Below are 21,332 nucleotides of genomic sequence, written 5' to 3' on the forward strand. Positions count from 1 at the left end.
GATGACGTCATCGTCACTGATGACGTCATCGTCACTGATGACGTCACTGGCAGCCGCATTGTCATCGTCATCATCACTGATAACGTCATCAGTGACGTCGCTGATGACGTCACCGGCATCTGCATCGCCATCATCACTGGTGACGTCATCAGTGACGTCACTGATGTCACCGGCATCCGCATCGTCATCATCACTGATGACGTCACCGACATCCGCATCGTCATCATCACTAATGACGTCATCGGTATCCGCATCGTCATCGTAACTGATGACGTCATCAGTGACGTCACTGATGACATCATCGGCATGGTCATCGTCACGTCACGTGACCCCCAGGTCACGTGACCGCCCCCCCCCCTTTGGTCAGTTGACCCTCCCCCCCCCCCCCCAGTACCCTTCCCTCCTCCTCCTCCTCAAGAGCTGTGCTCTAATTCGGCGTTACAGGGAGTTGTAAACGGCTTTCACTTTTTGCCTGGGAGATAAGCGTTGGAACGGTGAATAGGCTCATTGGCAAAACATTCCGTAGCAGCCCCGAGAATTGAAATAGCGTTGCCTAAGTCCAAGCTAGTTTATCTGATTAAGGTAATCGTAGCGTGATATAAAGGGGCTATGAGGAAGGTTCAGGATCATGATGAAATAAACTTGAGGCTGGGAGATGAAGGAGGAGCATTAAAACGTCGAAGGAAAAAAAATACAAGAAAACAAAAACTGGACCACGCCTCGTTTTGAAACGTCGTACTGTCCTTTTTCTGTTTCTGTTTTCTAGACCTATGGTGCTTCTCATTCGCACCCCGGTCTCGGGTTTTATTCATCACGGTTAATAATCACCACCTTGCCTAGCTGTACGTCAACTGTGGTTTAGGAATGTCGGTATAAGGTAAAGACAAGTATGCCACTTTAAAATAAGCGCTTACATCGGCTATGAGTCATTAAGTTGTAGATTTATTCTGTAGCTTACACTGCATTTTGTACAATAGCCTGCGCTATGAGCGGGAACAGTGGCTTTTGAGAAAAATGTAATGTGAGACGCGCCAGGCGCGTTAGCTAGGTGTAAAAAGGGAACATTGTGGTGGACTGGCAGTTCCATAATTTCGCTTTATGACATTTTGTTCTGTGTGTTAAGATCTAGGGAAATATCATGCGGAATTTTGTGCCGCTCGGCTGTTCCACCTCACAATGCTGGCCGCTGTACATGTGGTGTGTAACCGAGTTATTTTTATCATAATGACGCCCCTGTTATAACGGTAATAATTATGGTGCCCCGGTCTCCCCGGTATGTGCGTGTGTGTGTGTGTGTGTGGGGGGGGGGGGGTCAGATTGGAAGGAAAGGCTCTTCTGGCGGGTGTGCCAAACTGGTTTTCCTTAGAAAAGGTAGAGCGAGAGTGTGGAGGAGAGACTGGTGCATCTCTTGTTCACTCAAGAACTTAACAACAGGCTCAGGTTCTGGCGGCATTATTCATGACTGGCTGGTGCGTCTCTTGCTCACTCAAGAACCGAATCAAGCAGTAGGTTCAGGATGCGGCGGCATCATCCACGACTGGATATTGCTATTTGCATTTCGCTGACCACCTCGACACCATTCAAGACATATTAGTAGTACTAGGTCTTTAGTCTGTAGAAAATGCGCAAAATAGATGCAGAAGGAGGTGTTGCGAAGCCATCCAGGGTTAAATTTAAACACTGCAATTCAGGTAGCTCATGGCATATCAGCCACCTTAATGGAAGTGATGAATGGAAACTAATAGTAAAGAACATTAATCGTTCGCCTTATATTTTATAGGCTATGCTGTCACGCATTGAAGAGGAAGCCAAATGAAAGTTTAAGTGATTCCTCCTTGTAAAGTATTTTGCGACGAGTGCTGATTTTTTGTGAACTTCGTTAAATGTTCCTTGTATTTAACTCCGTTACATAGCCCACTATAATTCATTGCTTAATATTTTAGCGCAAATGATCATCGTGCAAAATCATAAAATGGAAATAAATGTTTTAAAAAAAAAAGCAATAGCTGAGTGGAAAGGTGTTCTCTTCATACGCAGCAGACCCTGGTTCGATCCTGTGTGTGAGCATACTGTTTTTTAGTTTTGTTTTTTTTACATTTTGCGATATTTACACATTTCTTTTTTTTTACAATTGTCACTGAAAAAAAAAAAAAAAAAACGTGTCCTGGACGCAATGAAACTTGTGCGGACCCTGCCACAGAATGCCACTTTCGAATGCAGGACCTGTGAGGCAGCTCTTCATGCAACATATTGGGGGTATTCTTTTCGGCAGATCACGGGCATTCACCATGGGCACTCACTACTCATTTCCAACTCTTCAATGTACAAAACCACTCATCTTGAAGTGCAGAACAGCGAGCGGATTCAGCGGCACATAACTGCAAAGCAATCGCACGGCAAACGAACTGCGGCACGCGGCCAAAAAAAAAGAACGGAGGTGAAAAAAAACGCACGGTCGAGTGTAGTTACGTGACTTCCGGCACACTCTCCTCCTCTATTTCTCCGACCTCCGTGCGCAGGTGTCGGTTTCGGTTTCCAGCAGCTGCGTTTTTTGGCTTTATTATATATGCGTGACTTTGCAGCAAAATATAAATTGGTTAGTCTTCCGACACCAGTTTAAATCGCCTAGCAAAAAAAAAAAAAATTTTTGTGGGGGGGCGGGAAAGGGGGGGGGGGGGGGGGGTAGTGTCTTTAAGCGAAAAGCGTACTCCCGCATTCTTGTAATGACACGCCGGCCAGATTGTCCTACATAAACCTTTCCACAAGGGAATCTTGTGCACTATTCCAACGTTCCAGTGTCTTAACGTGCATTGTTCAGATTTTTCTTTTGGCGAGTTTATTTTGGGGCACGGTCTTTTTTATTATTTTATTATCCGGTGCAGATAGGGCCACAAGGACTTCCAACTGGGAGGCCACCCTCTTCAGGTTGTGCGAAAGTCTGTGGATGTATGGGACAACCGCCGGCCGACGCCTTTTCTCGGATTCAATTTTTCTTTCTCCGTTGGGATTCGCCAAGCATTCCGCAGCATCCAACACAATAGAAGGTGGAAATCCATATTCTACTATAGTCAGTTACAGGTTAAGAAGGTAGCGGCAAATGCCCCTCAAAGGGAATCGGATATCCCTCCGCCACCTTCGCATCCAATAGCGTCCCACCGTTTCCGTGACGTCGCGGACAACGCGCGAGGAGGGTCTTGACTGTCTGTATATATTTGCTTTATCTTTCGACTTTGACTTAGCATTGTGGAAGCCACGAGAGGGAGATAGAGTTTTCCCCCACCGATGGAAACAAATGCGACTTTCGGGGATTAGCTTCCCCCCCCCCCCCCCCCGATGGATACAAAAGCTGCTTTCAGGGGCTCGGTTCCCTCTCCAATGAATACAAAGGTCGCTTTCTTAAAAAGTGGGATCGGAGACAAGTGGGAATCCATTGAAGCGGAACAAGGAGCGTTTCCAGTGAACTCTTCTTTCGACTGCGGAGAGATTTGAAACAGGCACATCACACTTGTGGGAGGAGCGTCTCCTACCTTCTTGACTTGTAACCGACTCCTCTTGGCTGAGCGTCCGCAGGATTTGATTTGTGCCGCCCTCAAGCAACATATGTCTTTTCGTTTTGGACCCAATTCATTATCACGCATTCTATCATGACATTTGAGAAAAACCTCACAATAAGGTGTAAAAAAATATTTTATTTATTAACATATGTAAGCATCTTCTTCGTTTTAAATAGCCTGCAACTCTTTCTTACAAATCATGCTTCCATCCAAACTGCAGCCTGATATTCCAAGTTTCCATCAACTATGAAAAATCAACTCTATTAATGACCAGTTCCTAGGTCTGGCAAATTTATTGAACGCCGTTTTATCGAACACCGTTTCATTAAAAAGTTTTATCAAACACCGCATAGTTGAGAAGTAGGCATTTTGGATTTAAAAAATAGTTAGGTTTTAACACCAGGAGTGTAGCAATGCTAAAATAATCATTACAATTTACGAGCTCTCTCTTCCAGTAGATTAGGCAACTACATAATAATGACCATTTTCCCCACTACTACTTCTAATCTAGTTCTTTTCGTAGTAAGTGTTGACTTTTGTTGTTAATGTGCGGCCAAAAAAAAAACGGGAACACTCGCTTGACACTTCTTTGAACCTGTGATCATCGGGTAGGGTGAACGGCATATCCCTTCAAGGCCGCATCCTCATCCCTGATAAGACCTATTTCTCAAGAATGAAGCCGTCCTTGAAGCAATGATCTGTCTCCATGTAGCATGAAACAAAGAAGTTTCCCCTCTTTAAAAGGGGGGGGGGGGGGGGGGGGGGTGCAAGGATTCATGGACTTAGGTCAAACATTTGTGGACGTTGCCCTCTGGCACTTCTAAAGCAAAGAACAGAAAACCGATTTCGCCTGCGGGTCCTAGTGGTTGTGCTCAATAAAAAAACGTTCAGCCTTTCTACTCTCGTGAAGAAGGAAAACCAGCGGAGCTGTACTCGATACACTGTGTGCTTCTTCTTCTTCGTCGTCGTCCGTTTTTCGCGCAGTTTCCTACGATGAATTCCCACCAACGCGCCCAAATATCCATTCTTTTATTACAGCTGGAAAGGTTGCTGCAATCTACGAGCCACGGCGGAAACCATACTGGCTGTGTGCTCGCCGCCGTCGCTTATAGATGGCGGTAGCTGTCCAGGTAGGTTTGTGTCGACATACACAGACACAATCCTGGGGAACCTAGCCCTTAACAGCTCCGCTGTAAAAAGATAAATATTGCCATTTCTGGCAGCCCTCACCTCGCTCCCAGTCTTCAGGGTCACAGCTGGTCCCCCTCCTAGTGACGTAATTCGGGGTGCCGTGTAGCTTCCCGTGTGCTCTCTCGGAGGACGCCTCCTCTCCCTCTCTCTGCTGGCATTAGCGAGCGTTATGCTGCAGCTTATAGCCGAGCGAGGTCACGTAATCTTTTCGCCGTAGTTCCTTCGGCTGCCACTCGCGGCTGCAGGTGGGGAGGGAAAGCGCGACTTTTGCTTTGCGATTATACAGCGGAATTGCGACATAATTTAATGAAGATGTTTTCTCTATCCTCGGGGACATAATAAACGTAAAAATGACGAGATGCGAATTCTTTTCATCTTAAAATCGTTGCACCCCCCCTTTATTTATTTATTTATTTTTTTTTTTTTTTTTTTGTAATCGACAAAACCTGGACATGGCAGATTTTCAACCGATGTTCTTAGAAATGAAGCTATTGTACTAGGATAGAATGAAAACACAAAGAAACAGACAGATACAAAATAAAAAAAGGTGCACTGGAAAATAGTTGTAGCCCTTCTCAGAAATACTTTTCATGCATGAACACATATGGGAACCAAGAGATAAAAATGTGTGATAAACACACATTTTAAACAACCACTTAACTTACAAGAAAACACGAAGTTGCATATCCCACTCAAGTTTTGCTGTGTGAACATCTTAGGAACCGGAGACCAGGGACAAAAATGAGGGACGACACGCAACAGTTGTGTGTGTAGTCCCTTTTTTTTTGTCCCTGGTCTCGTTTCCAGGATGTTGAATGTACACCAGGTCACCTCTATATTCTGTTATTTCCTTTGTTATGTAGTTACATTTTCTATGATTTAGTAACCAATATTTCGGTGAAAAAATGATCAGGGTAGTAATTCTCCTACTGGTGATGTGACACCAGCGTCAAGAACAATTTCAAAACTGAGAGTAAATAATCTAGAAAGCACTGTCATGTCCCAAGATTGGTAAAGCGATATTCAATGAAACAGTGTCAAGCGATTAGATAAAACAGTTTGATAAATTGGTGTTCGATGAATCAGCGTTTGATTAATTGGTGTTCAATGAATCAGTGTTAAATTAATCGTTGTTCAATAAAATGTCAACTTACCCAATGAAATGGCATTCGATATAATGTCTGGTACCCACCACCAGTTGCCTTTTACTAAAAAGAACATTTAAACCAATGCAAAAGATGCAATTTGAAGCTTTTCATTAACAGTGTTCTGCAACAATGAAACAACTCACTCTCATCTAATAATGCAACAGCAGCCCGTGTCTGACAAACATGAGTTGCACACGTTTATCGTAGTGAGGTGGTTTTGTATACATTTCAATAACCACACTCGCAGCCCTAAATGTGAGGGAGCCAAGGGGTTGTCATCGCCAATCAAGTTAGAATGAAATGTTACCAAAGGTTGCAAAGACAGATTTGCATCAACCTCCAAGACCAATGTATAGATGTCTTGAGCAATTAGCACTTTAGGACATTTTTATAGGTGGCCATTTCCAAATGCAACAGTCACCTTTGCTCCCAGCAAAATAGCAAGCACTTCTTATCAAAGTTCTCCGTCATTCGATCAAAATTTTTTTAGCTGCCCTCATGTAGATGTTTGTACATACATATACTGCCCAATTAAATGGGCCAAACCCAGTTCAAATGAATGTAAAGATCTAGTTTTACCAGTTATATTACAGTCGTTTACCTCAAAGGTGATCTGTTTAGTGAAGATATTGAAGGAAGTTACGTCAATCAAAATCCCATAGACCGACATGCATTTAAGACGTGCCAAAACGAGAACATCCGGCTGTGGCCCACTGGAGCATCTGACAGGACAAAACCAGGCGATTTTCTTCCCTGCTTCTGCTCAATGAAACGTCATATGGCCCACAAGGCTTTTCCATAATGACAAAGCTTAGTTCCAAAACAATCCATAGAAAAATTCTGGCTTTTATCTGTACCTTGCAAATGAAACAGGTTTCTCCAATAATTTTATCATAAGACTAAAGCACCACCTAACAGAGCTTTTGTAGTGACATGTAAATTACGGTATTCTAGCAATGATCAAATTTATTTCCCCGAAACAGTTTCAATTAATTGAGACGTCGTCCTGTCCCTTTCTGTTTCTTCGACTTTTATCTTCATTTCTGCCCCAGTCTCAGGTATATTCAACATGGTCAATTAATTTCTCACAGACTATAAAACTGTATACGACGCCGTCTTCCTACGCCGCTTGGGTACGCCAGAAAAATGTTTTCTTATCAAGTTTCCAAACCACTGAGCTCTTGAATTGGCCACAATTCTGTTAATTTAGTTTCATCAAAATTTCGCCGAATTTACCTGCAGTTTTTTTTTTAAAGAAAGGTTATGGTCTTCGTTTAAAAATATATATATATAAATAACTGATCCATAAGTCTTACACAACTTTAAATACTTTATAATGTATTAGTCAATTTTATCCTCTTAACAATATTTTGAGAACTGCATAGTTTGCTTTATACATTGAGATCACCACACATGAATACAAACACGCAGCACCATAGAAAGGTAATGTTAAGCAAAGTATTTCTTCGAAAAAAAAAAATTCAGCATAAGTTCCAGGAGAGTAGATAAAAGATAGTGCAAGTCAAACAAGGTTACAAAAGTGGCATAATATAAAACAGCTAGAAATAGAAAAATAGAACTCTAAACAAAGACTAAATATAGAAACAGATTTGCCGACAGGATGAAACAGGCAAGGTGTCTCTTTGGGATGCCCCCAGCATGTGTCCATTGCCTTCCACCATGCAGTGGCTGCACACACATGCACCAAGCTCCAGAGAAAGTGGTATCCTTTCATAGCACTTTCTCTAGAGTGTGGCAAGGAGTTCAGCCAGTGGATGACCTCCTTGCCGTTATTCTACGCGCAACTACGGGTGCTGCCATCATTGGCAGTTACGAACCAACATAACAGCCGGGAAAAAAACATATCAATTACATCTTACTTGCGTAGCAAAGGCTGATGCGAAAGTTGCCACAACCAATGTATAATTGTGCCTTAGACCCTTTTTTTTTCTGGTTAAAAAAAGAGTTGCACTTATATGTACATTTGGACCAAGTACCAAAAACACGGCAAAGAAAATAAGGATATGCCAAGAAACAATGACGAAGCGGCTAAAATTGAATCAAGACCCAGCCAATTTTTCTGCAGCTTTTCGGATAAAAGAACTTGACATGAACATGGATTGCGCAACGGTCCACTAGAAACCAACGACATTGCCAGAGAGCAAGGTGGTCACGACACCACTCTCGTGGATTTCACCAGACAATGAAATTAACATAAAAATGCCCAAAAGAAATTTGTATTGAGAATAGAAATTTGAGAAAGATCACTTTCAGGTATCTCAAGGTCCTCAATGTCACGAGGCTACAGGGGAAAAAATGCACCAGCAGTGTCATCCTGCTCATTCTAATCTCATCTCGAGAGAAAAAGAGGGATTTTTCTTATAGTAGTTCATGCACCGCATGAAATTGTTTTTTTTTAATAACAATTGAGTGACATAGAAAAAAAAAAAAAACTTACTTGCAATTGAAATGTGTGTGCTTTGATGAAATTAGAAGAAAACTCATCTCAAAAGCAGACCTAAAAATACTGACGCTATCAGGAAGGTTGGAGGCCATCCACCGGCTGACATGCTACCATTATGCATACTCCCTGGCAAGTTGCTTTCCTGCTAACTATTTTCCATCATCTTGGTGTTTTAGGTCTGTCGCTCTAATGCTCTACTTCAATAAAGCGGCAGCACTTTCTGAGACACCTCACCTGGTGTTGCAATCCACTAACGGGGACACCGACGGTTCGAGAATTAGGCACAATCTCCAAAATTGGGTGGCAAATTTCACCAGCTGGCAACACTGCCCATTTGTGGTCAGTATGCCATATGGTCCCGCATTCTTGCGTTGTCTCAGCAGCCTTTCAAGCCGCTGAGACAACGCCGGAAGGCTGAATGTCCGACGAACTTCGCACAGTTCCTCTTCGCTGCAACCCCTCTTTTTCTCAACTCTCATTTATGGTGAAAAAGTGCCATTCCAAACTTGCAACATGGGCAGTGAGCGGTGAGAGAATCGGGAATAAATCGACTACTAGTATTTGACCCCCCAAAAAAGACAGCTTCGAAAATGTTAATGCCATAGAGCACTTCAAAAGTGGGCATGGTTACCGTAATGCTAACAAGTTGCAAAGTGGTCTATTAAACTACTCCAAAATCATAAAAATACCATCAATGCCCATTTTTAGTAGTTTTCAGATTTCCAGTGAACTTGCACTAATAGTGTAACTGCATTTTTTTTCCTATAGACGTCAAAGGCATTGTCACTCTATCATATTGAAATGGTTGCTCGCATATGGTGCCTGGAGTGCGTCTCCGACTTTACCGTGCCCTCAAATGTGGTCCCTCAATTTCCAGCAAATAACGCGGTGTGCCATGTTGTTGCTCCAGATGGTGGCACCGGGGCAAGTCATTCTGCAGCTTGGCAGTACGCGAAAGCCATAGTCAGATCCGCCCCTACATTTTGCCCAAACGCGCCCAACAGCGTGGCACGTCGTTTCTTGCCACTTGGGGACCACCTTCGGGGCGGTGCAGTCGGAGACGCAGCCACCACGCCGACATTGCCTCTCTAAATCAAGTGGCTTTCACAGCTCCGTCCTGCGTGGTGCAGCGCCCCCCTTTGGCAGCTGGTCTGAGGCACAGCGGATCCCCACGTTGTAGGCGCTCGTGTCCGGCGTGTTCTGGCTCCGGGCGGCGCAACGGTACCGATAGCAGTAACTCTGCCAGAGAGAGACAGACACGACAAATGCTGCATTTTAGAGACCGTCTGCCAAATAAAAATGAATCTACGCGAGAAATAAACTGTAGTAAAGTGGTTAGTTGGGCGAGTTGGTAATGATTGAACATGGTTAAAATTGCGCACAAATAGAAAGGAACAGAGAAGTGGGGAGAGGAGAGTTTCGCTCTTCCCTCTTCTCTGTTCCTTTCTATTTGTGCGCAATTTTAAGCATGTTCTAAGCGAGAAATCGGGGCACCCGAGGGCATACTGTAGCCCGTTGCAACTCAAGCAGGTAGGATAAGGGCAAGACAGGCCGGGAGGAGGAAGCAGACAGAATGCTGGAGAGGGGGAAACCTCCTCCTCTTTCCAGCATTCCATCTGCTTCCTCCTCTCCGGCCTTCCTTTCTCTCGCCGTACCTTCTTGAGTTGCAACGGACTATAATGCACCACGCAATGGCCCAGTGTCCCCGAGCACATCGCATCCTGGTTGGATGCTGCCGGACTGGCAAACAACTACGTATAGACCACTTACAACGTAACCGTTTATAGTGCAGGACCGGGTATAACGCGGTTTTTTTAAACCACCGGTTCACCTCCCATAGAACTCCATGTAATTACATACCGCTTAAAATGCAGGCGCGCGAAGGGAAATACCGGTTATAGTGCGGTTTTTGGCACAGCCCGCCGACCGCGCCGACGACCGGAGCAGCGAGCTCGCTTCCCTGTGCGACACTAGATAACGGCGCGAGCCACAAGCCCACAAGCTGCACTCGCGGGGCAAGGAGGTTGCTAGAAAACGCGGGGAGAAGCGAAGAGAGAGGCTTCAGTTGCCATAGCGACGGAGGGACGCACGCACAAGTCGTTCACGTGCGTGCGTCCCTCCGCTGCGTTGGAAACAAAGAAACAAACAACCGCAACGACAGACCAATCGCAGGTCAAGAAGTGTTCGCGCGCGTTGCATGCCGGTCTGCCGGTCGCGAGCCGGCTGCTTCTATTCCGCAAACATGGCGTCGGTTGTGATCGTCGTCGTAGACGGCATGCTTCTCATCGTTCTGCGTAAAAGCGCTATCCTTGACGGTGAATTTTTGTTGTGTGTCGCTATGATAACCCAGCACGTACTAGAAGGGAAGGTTTACCTACTCGTGCGGCGATGTCGTGGCGGCGCTCTCAAGACGGCAGAAACGCCCGTGTCGTCGTGTTTGTTTACTTCGACTACAGTGGTGATTTCTAAGCATTTGTGTCCTCAAACATCGCCCGGATTTCTTATTTGGCGCATTTCATGCGTGTGCTAAAGTTCAAGGTATTACTGGCGCGTACCGTATAAAGGATGCGAATTTTCACGCGTTTTCATCTCCGGAGAAAAGTGATTAGGGTTAGCAATCCTGAACGCTCGCAACATCCGTCCACAACCCGAGACGCTGTTAAAAGGCTGCGCCAGGCAAATGCCGCTCATTTCTTTCAAAATGTGTGACACACTTGTGACAGAACTGTACTAGTCTGGTGAAATAAAGACTTTCCTCAAACTAAGCTTTATTTTTCATCTAACATAAAATAAATTCTTTTAGAAAGGTAAGTTGTCTCATGGCATGTATTTTGGCCTAAAAAATTGATGTTTTGGTTATAGTGCGGTACCGCTTATAGTGCGGATTTTCGCGATTCCCGAGACATACGTTATATGCGGTCTACACTTATATCAATTCGCTCTTACAACAGAGTTTGACGACACCCCTAATGGTCAAATACAAATTCTGGATGGCCAAACTGCAGGGAGGGCGGGGGGAAATGCTCGGAAACTTGAAATGAGTTGGTACTGGTTCAACATGATGAAACAGGTTTTGCGACAACTGGACCTTGTACTACTTCAAAGAATTTCCCACTGGTATGGATGTGTTATAGGTTACGTATTCTCTAGGCACTAACGCGCCTCGAAAAAAACGCTACTGCCAAAGAGATCCAGGCACTCTCATTAGAAATTCGTTGCTACGTTTTGTGCCAGTTACAACAACAAAAAACGTGCAAACAGAAACCTGTGGCCGTTACTTAGGCAAGTGCATCGGAGACGTCCCGCTGTACCCAGGGGGGGGAAGGTGCCGCCGCTTCCAATGCACCCTCCTCAGAATTTACGGCGCTCCGTGGGGGCCGCCATGTTAAAACTTGATACCAGTGTTGCTGTATCTTTAGGTCATCTTTAAGTTAGAGCTGACGGAGAAAATCTGGCCACGGCGCAACGCCGATGTACGCTGGAAGCTAGAACCGGTTTGCTTTCGTTGTTTTTGTTTGGTCGGAGAAAGTCTAGCAATAACGCACGTTCAACATGGCGCCGGTAATGCTTCGGTTTGACCACGTTTGACGCGGTTTGCGAGCACATGTAGCGAAGACGTGACCGGAGAAGTGCCCCTGTGATAGTCGCGGAAGACGGAAAGTATCATTCGTAATCATCGTGTGTGCTTTGAGAGCGAAGGGAGTCACAGGGTCCACGAGTGCGCAACCACAAGCCAAGGTTCACGACAGCGCTCCGTTGACTTCGGCAATCTCGTTCTGTTTGGTGCATAGAGATAGGTTTGGTGCAACACGGCAATGCGACAAAGAGTTGAAACGTTCGTGGTGTGTGGTGCGGTGCTTGGAGGTAGAAGCCCATACTAACACGAAGCGCAAATTGGTTATTGTGGGGTTGAAATTCAACGGGCTCAGTCTCGTCGTCGTCAGCTGATCCGGTCCAGCTGATCCGGTCCAGCTGATCCGGTCCAGCTGGTCCGGGAGGACGCAGCGAGCGCTTTTAAAAGTAAATCTTCCTTCGTTCCGTTTCAAAATGTGGAAGATTCTCGACGCATACCGTGAGTAAAAAGCTGCGGGCGTTTTTAACAAAATTACGTTGTTTTAATTGAACAATGGACTCCGGATTCTTGTCCTAGACCTGCCGTTTTTATGCTTCGTGTTGGCGTTTGCACAGCGACGCACACCGCCCGAGTAGATGATTCGGTCAACGAGTAGCACAACAGACCAGTAATCGGAGCGGCGAAATCGCGACACCCGGCGCTATTTTTCCCGAGCGCCGATAGCGAGAGTGCCAGTCACGTTGCATTTTTCAATGTGGGGGTGGCCGGCGAAAAATTGAGGGATAGGATAGTTGTTAAAATGGCGGGCTTTAGGATCCCCGCGTTGAGGCATAAAACGTGACTGTCACTCTCGCTATTGGCACGCTCAAGAACAATAGCCCCGCGTGTCGTGATTTTGCCATTCCGGTCGTCGGTCACTTGTGCTACCCTTTTTCCGTTGCAGCAATGCTTCTGCCGCTTCCATGCCAGGAGAGTAACGCGCTGAAGCACGGCGATCCAAAGCAAAACTGGTGCAAAACACGGAGAACCGAAAGAGCGAAGAACCATGGGAAAACCGGAAAAACCACGTGCGCACTTCGGATGGATAGCGGTTATACCCTTTGGAACAGACAGTAGCTAGCGCCACCTGCCGAATTCGTCCGAATCAACCATAGTGCGCCGCGTTCCCTCCGAATTAATGAGCGTTTGCTGCTATTGACTAATACATACGTTTGACGGGACCGGATCGGCAGTTCAAATTATCCGAATTTCCGAATTAGCGGGGGTTGAATTAATGAGGTTTTACTGTATATGCACTCATGATGGACAACCAACTAGCCCGCCAGATCACCTTAATGGGTTAAGTGGTCCTCGGTGTAGTCGTTGAGGAAGGCCCCTCGAGGTCGGAGGGACGGAGAAGCCCAACAGCTCGCTTGTGGGGACGCAAAGTAAAACCTCCTTATTATTATCGCTGAAGTCCTTAGGTTTGCATACAGAATGTCCGAGGCTCAAAGTCTCTTTCGGAACAACAGCAGAAGGAAATCAGACCCAAGGTGAAAACATTTGTACAAAACAAGGCGTTATCATTTAAAATAAATTGAGGTACGTACATGACAATCTACTTGGGTTGCCACGGTACTGTAACCCACAAAAGTGTCAAAGATTTTGTCTCAATCGTGTAGCGGTTCCATAGTGTGCTCGCGTAAAAGCCATTCCGGCTCATAATGCAGAGCTTGCAGCTTGCGCCTACCTGGTGGCACATGAAGGACCCTCCCTTCTTCACCTTGTCTGTGCCGGTCTCGGGGCCTTTCTGGAGAGAGCAAACGAGAAGGCATCCATCTAAACACATTTTTGCAACATCAGTCTCCCTTAGAAACCTTGTGCATCGAGATCAACCCTCAAACCAGCCATGGCAAGAAGGAGTCAAAACCATGTGCAGTGAACCTTTACCTATCATTAGGAGGTACCTCATTAACCAACCGCATGCTAGTATTTTTTTTATAAAGCATATTACAAAGCTTTATTTTAAAACAACAATTTGCACAAAAAAAAAGTCACTCGGCCTTCAGGTGTTGTTTGTTGCCAGCCCTCACTATTAATTACTGGCCATCTGATGTGTCCACTCAATAATTTGCTGCATGATACTGTTAGAAGCATTGAGGAAGGTGCTGAGCAACAGACAACATCTGGAGGCCACGCAAATGCGTCTTTTCATTTTCAGGCAAATGAGTGATTTTAAACAGTTTCGGGGCTATCAGAGAATGGGCACGACTCGTCGTCATAAATAATAGAGCCTTCGCCGCTTTAAAATAAAAGTTTCCGTATTTCTTGGTTGGCTAAAGCGGACCCCCGCACTGAGTCCATTTAGACTTTCCCCACACTTACAGCGGCGGTCTGATACGACTGCGCTGCCTTGGATGTACCTTGGGGAGCACAAGAAAAAAACAATGTTTTAATTGAGATTCACCTAAGTCGATGCAGGTGCAATTTATATCCAGCCAAGGCCTGCGAGGACTTGGCCACAACACGAACAGTGTCCCTGAAGAGGCCCCAAACAGCTGTTGCGAGCTGCGCTACAACTACGGCTGATCATGGCAAACCTTTGCTTGCCAAACCAAATGGTTCTTAGCGGTCTGCTAAGAAACAACATCGATTTTGACAGCCTCCCTGATTTTTACAAGAAGGAAAGAAACCGAGAAAGCTGTCTGGTGCGTCACAAAACAGAACAAAAGCCGTGTTGAAACAGAGTAAAGTAATGAATGGACTAAATATGTATGACATTAACACACAAGGTGTTTCTTTTTAGCTTAACAGATTTGTCTATAAAAAGGCCCCGAAATCTACACTAATGTGGTTTGTGCAGGGCGAGTTATACGGCCAAGGTAGGTAGTATGTAATCGTGACGATCAGTTGGCTAATCGTCTAAATTATGTTAATTGATGTTCTAGTTAGGAACTTGTTCATTTAGAACCACTAAGTCAGTCACTACTAGAAAGACACCTGGTAAACACGGTGGAGCATTACCACTTGCGCAGCAGGAGCAAGGCTGCGATAATGCATGGTTTTTCAGCCACTTACAATAGCCTCTTGTCCAAGTGGCAACTTTAGTGCACTGCTGCACTTCCCACATGCTGTCATTTCCCATTCTTTTTCACAGCTTTAATAACAGATTTTGAGGTGATGTAGTAAAATTCCCGATATACTAGTAAAATTACTGCCTGGTCCCAGCAGGTTTACTACAAAGGGGTTCTACTGTATTCACATAAATTTGTGTTTCATTCTAATTTCTGCCTCCCAGCTTTTTGTGACCTCTGCTGCACGAACCTTACTTAGCAACCACAGATGCCAAAAATAAAGTTACGAGCTCGGAGTTGTCACTTTGAGAAAACATCACCATTAAAATACAAGTATTTCATCAGACCACCGCTATAAAAATCATCGGGAAAGCAAGAAGTGTGGTATGTATGTTGAGTTGGACGAATTCCCGAGTGAACTAGGCAATGGGAGCTGCAGTGTGCTGGCTCTCTTGTTCTATAGACCTTTTCTGCAAGTGCGCCGCCATCTTGAATTGACGTCACTTCCAGTATGGGCGAAAACATTGTTTTGCCTTTGCCACACCAATAGAAGGCATTTAGTATATAAGTGTAACCGTCACACTTTCTCGTTTGGCCTCCCCTTTATTTTTTTACTATTTGCAGGTTGAAACGTTTTAGTATTTTTTCGTCGCCCATACCGGATGCGCCTATAAGGTGGCTGGGGACGAGAGTACACGGAAAAGGTCTATAACAAAAGCCAGCATGTTGGCGAGGCGGTGTAACTTTTATTTGTTATCACATCAGGTAAGGTCCTAAAGTAGTTTTATAAACAAATCAAAGCTTGTCACAAGCAGAGACGTATATGAAACCTCTCAAGGATGGGGCCCTCACACTCGTATTGTCACGAATGACAGGCAGAGAGACGGTTAGTGCTGTAGTCAACTAAATGTTTAATAGTGGTAAACTTGTGCCCAAAACAAAAATACAAAGAGGTAATGTCGCAGGCGTCGAAGGTTGGCGGACTAGCACGGTGGAACGCAAGAGCGAGAGTGCCCCCGGACCGCCACGCCACGACCTTTTGTACCTGCGTGGGTTTCTGGAATATTCGGTGTAGAATGTTTGGCGTGTAGAACATTCAAACCCCAATCAGACGACAAGGTTCTCAACCTTACGAGAATGCTAAATTGAAAGAAGAAATAAAAGGATTGTCCGCTTCCAGGAACCGAACCTGGGGCTTCCGCACAAAAGCCAAGCGCGGTAGCCATTCAGCCACGCACGCGCTCGCTTGGCGATGCGCGTGGCAATATGAGACGCCTGGACTAGGGCAAGCCATGTGCTTGCAGTCCTTTCACCTTTGCCTCGGTTAGATCACAAAATTCTGCTTGCAGATTAAAGGTGCTGGCAGGTAAAATGAATCACACCTATGAGGTGCAGGAAGCGTGCACATTGTTAGCAGCAGGAAAGATGAAAGAAGCGATTCATGTAGGCCTCTCGATGTTACCCTATCGGTTTGTTTCCGTGGCCGAGCCGGCACAACGTGTCCCCCTTTCGTCTGGTCGGAGGTAGGGTGTTGAGAGTTTGAATCCACTTCCAAACTATTGTGCGTTCATTTTTATTTTTTTGTTTCAATCAGATGCCTGGAGTACAATTTTAAACACTATGGCATCTCGAAACAAATTCTCAACTTATCCTTTGTGCCTGCCTGCCCCCTCAATGCCTGTTGTCCGCTACTGCTACGGCCTTCCTCCCTGGGACCTGCACACTAAATCTAATATTAACAAATTAGAAAGAATTCAGAAGAAACCGCTAAGATAATAAACATGGCAGAAACACCTCAATTTCGGAACTTTATGCTCAGGCCAGCATTCCCTTTTACAAAGAAAGATTAATCAACTCAAGTTCATTTTTAATCTAATAAATGGGTACTAAGATTACTTTCACTTCAACACGTCTAGGATCACAAATATTAAACACGATAAATCAATCGCTCATATAATGTGCAAGACCAACTGTTACAAATACTCTTGTATTCCTGCTACTAACAATAGCATTTAAATTATATTATTGTACATAAACATGTTAAAAAAAAAGCAAACCAATAAAAAAAAATATTGTACTAGGTAATCTCGATCATCCCGCTAAACTCGGAGCACAGAAAGCGTCATGCGTGCATTGTTTATGCACTACTATCTATTATGCTAAATTGCAGGGAGCTTTTGAGCGATTTGATATGCGATTCAAACCAAAATCATCTATACTTAAAGGGGCCTTGCAACAACTTTTTGACTGGTTTTTAATTTGCACCGATCCTGAGCGCACTGAATGTAGTAACTTAATGAACCTTTTCTTTTCTCAAATTTCGCTTTATTTCAAAAGTTATAGGCAAATTAGAATTACAAAAACAAGCAAAAAAGAACCTCCTTCATAACGTCGTAGGTCCTGACTTGAGTGGCCGTGAACTAGAGGAGGAGTAGTAAGCTCATCGAGCGCTCACGGCTGCCGCACTCCGTGTCGACGGCTCGAGAGGGCGCCACTAAAGCATGTGTTGGATAGGCTGTATGAAGCGGGCAGCCAAGGCGGCTCGCATTGCATTTGCTGCACGATTAAAGACTAATGCGGCATAACGCTTCATTGGCCACAAACGACAGCAAACATGGGGTAAATATCAGTTCAGAACGGGAGCCACTTCGCGCTGCCATACCGCCAAATGGCAGAATCGCCAGCCAAGCCCGCGCCAAAAGCCTTCGGAACGTTCAGAACCGGTCGGATCCTCGAGCCGGTATACAACCGCAGCGCCGCCGCGTACATCCGGGACCTTTCTACGCTTGCCGTTCGTCGACGCCTCATCTCACTAGCCCTTTCTAGTATGCGTCGTTTTTTCTGCCACTTGGTGTCGGGTATGTCGACGGGTCATTTCTTGTTTCCGTACTTTATAAACTGCATTTGTTTCTTTTCTGATCGAAAATACTGAACAAAAACTACTTTCATACATAATTGAAACAGTTTGCGACACTTATATTTTGTATCTCGACTAAAAAAAAGCTTCTAGCGGCTCTGATCAGTAGTAAGCCGAGGACCAAAGACGTCACATATCGTGCGCTTTCGGCAACGCGGGTCGCCCTTGTAGGTGGAGGAGGTTTCCGCGTCGTCCGGTTAAAATATGACGCTCACTGATATTTAGTTCCTCTCTCCGTGCCCGCTGGCTTGCCCAAACCCAAAGAGACGTGGAAACCACAAAAAAGTTAGACGCTCAAATATGATTGCAGGGCCCCTTTAATTTATTCGGAAGTGGAGCGTGCAAGGAGCGTGCTTTGTTACGAAGTTTCCACGGCTGCTTCCGAGGGTACACGTAGCTCCTCGAGATCCCAGTGCTCGTAGATTGTGAGGATAGTGGTAACTGAAGTGGAGCACAAGGATGAGGAGGTTTATCGCAGCTGCTATCTAATGGCCACTCCACGAAGTTTCGACGTCCTGCGCCCCCTATTCGTTGGTTTGTTACGAACCACCATTCAGGAGTCAGCTGCGCGTCCCCAATTGCCCAGTATACCGTAGCCTTCTGCAAGTCACACTTAGTCCGTCCTCTCACTTTCGCCTCCTGCACGTGGCGCCGATCGATGGGCTGCGGTGCGCATGGTTCGGGGTTTGATTCCAACCGTCTCGTTACGGATAGTTATTACTAGTTATAATTACATACGGTTAAGTAACACGAACTTGGTATTCAATATACTTGCTACGGGCTGCGTATGTATTACTGAACTGCGTGCGGTGTTTTCTCGTTGCACTCGAGAGTAATGCTTTTCACGCCAAAACCGGGCCATAAACCCGTTAAAAAATGCATGGTCAGGAAGTGGATGCAAACTCCTAGCACCCCAGGTCAAAAGGTCTAGATCACTCGGTGACGAAAGCGTGCAACAGTGCACCAGGCCCAACGGGCCTCTGTCTTCCTTACGGGATTTGTCTGGAACTCTCTGGAGTGCTGCGTGGCCCACCAGTCGCTCGTCCACTCCCAGACATTGCCGATGATGTTCTTCAGGCCAAACTTGCTCGGCGGGAAGGCGGTCACCTGAAAGATCGAGAAATGACAAACTGTAGCGCTGGCATCTCCACAAGCAGCACAGTGCAGCTACAGTGCCTCGTGTCTCCGTCCGTTTACCGGACCCTCCAGTACCTCGGCCCGACGATGTCGTAAGAGCCGCTGCCTGCTGTGATCTTGGCGGTGGCCCAGCGACAGAAAAGCAAATGACAGGTTGGGAGTATAGGCTTCTTGGGCACATGTAATACTGGCTGCACCATCCACACAATACACAAAAGCGTCCTTTCGATCATGCACAAGCCATGTTCCAGCATCTGTCAACATCTGTCCATGCGTGCTAAACAAGCGCTAAAAAAATTTGAATTTTAAAAAAATTATGCAGTTTGCGGCCTTGGCGTTTTATCCAACATTCCTTTCGGTTTTATAATTTGTATCGCTTTCTGTCGTGGCCTCCGTGAGCAAGTATGTTTCACTTTACGCGACAGCAAAGCCAAAGCTACGAGCAAAGCCATGTTCCCCTAAAGAATGCTCGCACTGCACAAGCGTACGTGAAAGGACACTGAAAGCTCGGACCTCGCTCTTGTGGCCTCAGCTATGCCAGCACTGCTAATGAAATGAAGTATAGCAAACATTCTTAGGATTTTCAGGCCACTTTGAGGTATTTTGCTGGCCGTTTATTTCATCCGCTAAATTTAGCAGAGAAAATCACGTCCCATGACTCAATGTCACGTGACGTATGCACAACTTCTGTTTCCCCACTAGATTTAGCGGGAATATGGATGTCACATGACCTCAACACCAATCCAGTTTCCCCACCATATTTAGCGGAGAAAATGACGTCACACGACTTGATGTCGCATGACGTATGCACAACTTCTGTTTCCCCACTAGATTTAGCGGGAATATGGATGTCACGTGACCTCAACACCAATCCAGTTTCCCCACCAAATTTAGCGGAGAAAATGACGTCACACGATTTGATGTCACGTGACGTACGCACAACTTCTGTTTCCCCACTAGATTTAGCGGGAATATGGATGTCAAGTGACCTCAACACCAATCCAGTTTCCCCACCAAATTTAGCGGAGAAAATGACGTCACACGACTTGATGTCACGTGACGTATGCACAACTTCTGTTTCCCCACTAGATTTAGCGGGAATATGGATGTCACATGACCTCAACACCAATCCAGTTTCCCCACCAAATTTAGCGGAGAAAATGACGTCACACGACTTGATGTCACGTGACGTATGCACAACTTCTGTTTCCCCACTAGATTTAGCGGGAATATGGATGTCACGTGACCTCAACACCAATCCAGTTTCCCCACCAAATTTAGCGGAGAAAATGACGTCACACGACTTGATGTCACGTGACGTATGCACAACTTCTGTTTCCCCACTAGATTTAGCGGGAATATGGATGTCACATGACCTCAACACCAATCCAGTTTCCCCACCAAATTTAGCGGAGAAAATGACGTCACACGACTTGATGTCACGTGACGTATGCACAACTTCTGTTTCCGCACTAGATTTAGCGGGAATATGGATGTCACGTGACCTCAACACCAATCCAGTTTCCCCGCCAAATTTTGCGGAGAAAATGACGTCACACGACTTGATGTCACGTGACGTATGCACAACTTCTGTTTCCCCACTAGATTTAGCGGGAATATGGATGTCACGTGACCTCAACACCAATCCAGTTTCCCCACCAAATTTAGCGGAGAAAATGACGTCACACGACTTGATGTCACGTGACGTATGCACAACTTCTGTTTCCCCACTAGATTTAGCGGGAATATGGATGTCACATGACCTCAACACCAATCCAGTTTCCCCACCAAATTTAGCGGAGAAAATGACGTCACACGACTTGATGTCACGTGACGTATGCACAACTTCTGTTTCCCCACTAGATTTAGAGGGAATATTGATGTCACATGACCTCAACACCAATCCAGTTTCCCCACCAAATTTAGCGGAGAAAATGACGTCACACGACTTGATGTCACGTGACGTATGCACAACTTCTGTTTCCCCACTAGATTTAGCGGGAATATGGATGTCACGTGACCTCAACACCAATCCAGTTTCCCCACCAAATTTAGCGGAGAAAATGACGTCACACGATTTGATGTCACGTGACGTATGCACAACTTCTGTTTCCCCACTAGATTTAGCGGGAATATGGATGTCAAGTGACCTCAACACCAATCCAGTTTCCCCACCAAATTTAGCGGAGAAAATGACGTCACACGATTTGATGTCACGTGACGTATGCACAACTTCTGTTTCCCCACTAGATTTAGCGGGAATATGGATGTCACGTGACCTCAACACCAATCCA

General features: G+C 45.5%; 1 protein-coding gene across 1 annotated transcript in view; it reads right to left on the reverse strand.

Moving 5' to 3' along the window:
- Positions 1 to 5,913: 5,913 nt before the first annotated feature.
- The window catches only part of LOC120839880 (formylglycine-generating enzyme), a 51,397-nt gene continuing 35,978 nt past the window's right edge, over positions 5,914 to 21,332 (reverse strand). The window contains exons 6-8 of the mRNA XM_040210259.2: positions 18,895 to 19,008; positions 13,661 to 13,720; positions 5,914 to 9,596 (exon numbers count right to left, since the gene is read on the reverse strand). Of these exons, the coding sequence (XP_040066193.1) occupies positions 9,462 to 9,596; positions 13,661 to 13,720; positions 18,895 to 19,008 (309 nt within the window). The 3' untranslated portion in view covers positions 5,914 to 9,461. The remainder of the gene's footprint in view (positions 9,597 to 13,660; positions 13,721 to 18,894; positions 19,009 to 21,332) is intronic.

The sequence above is a fragment of the Ixodes scapularis genome, unplaced genomic scaffold (assembly GCF_016920785.2).
Source record: "Ixodes scapularis isolate PalLabHiFi unplaced genomic scaffold, ASM1692078v2 PGA_scaffold2__306_contigs__length_199485367, whole genome shotgun sequence".
Classification (NCBI taxonomy): Eukaryota; Metazoa; Arthropoda; class Arachnida; order Ixodida; family Ixodidae; genus Ixodes; species Ixodes scapularis.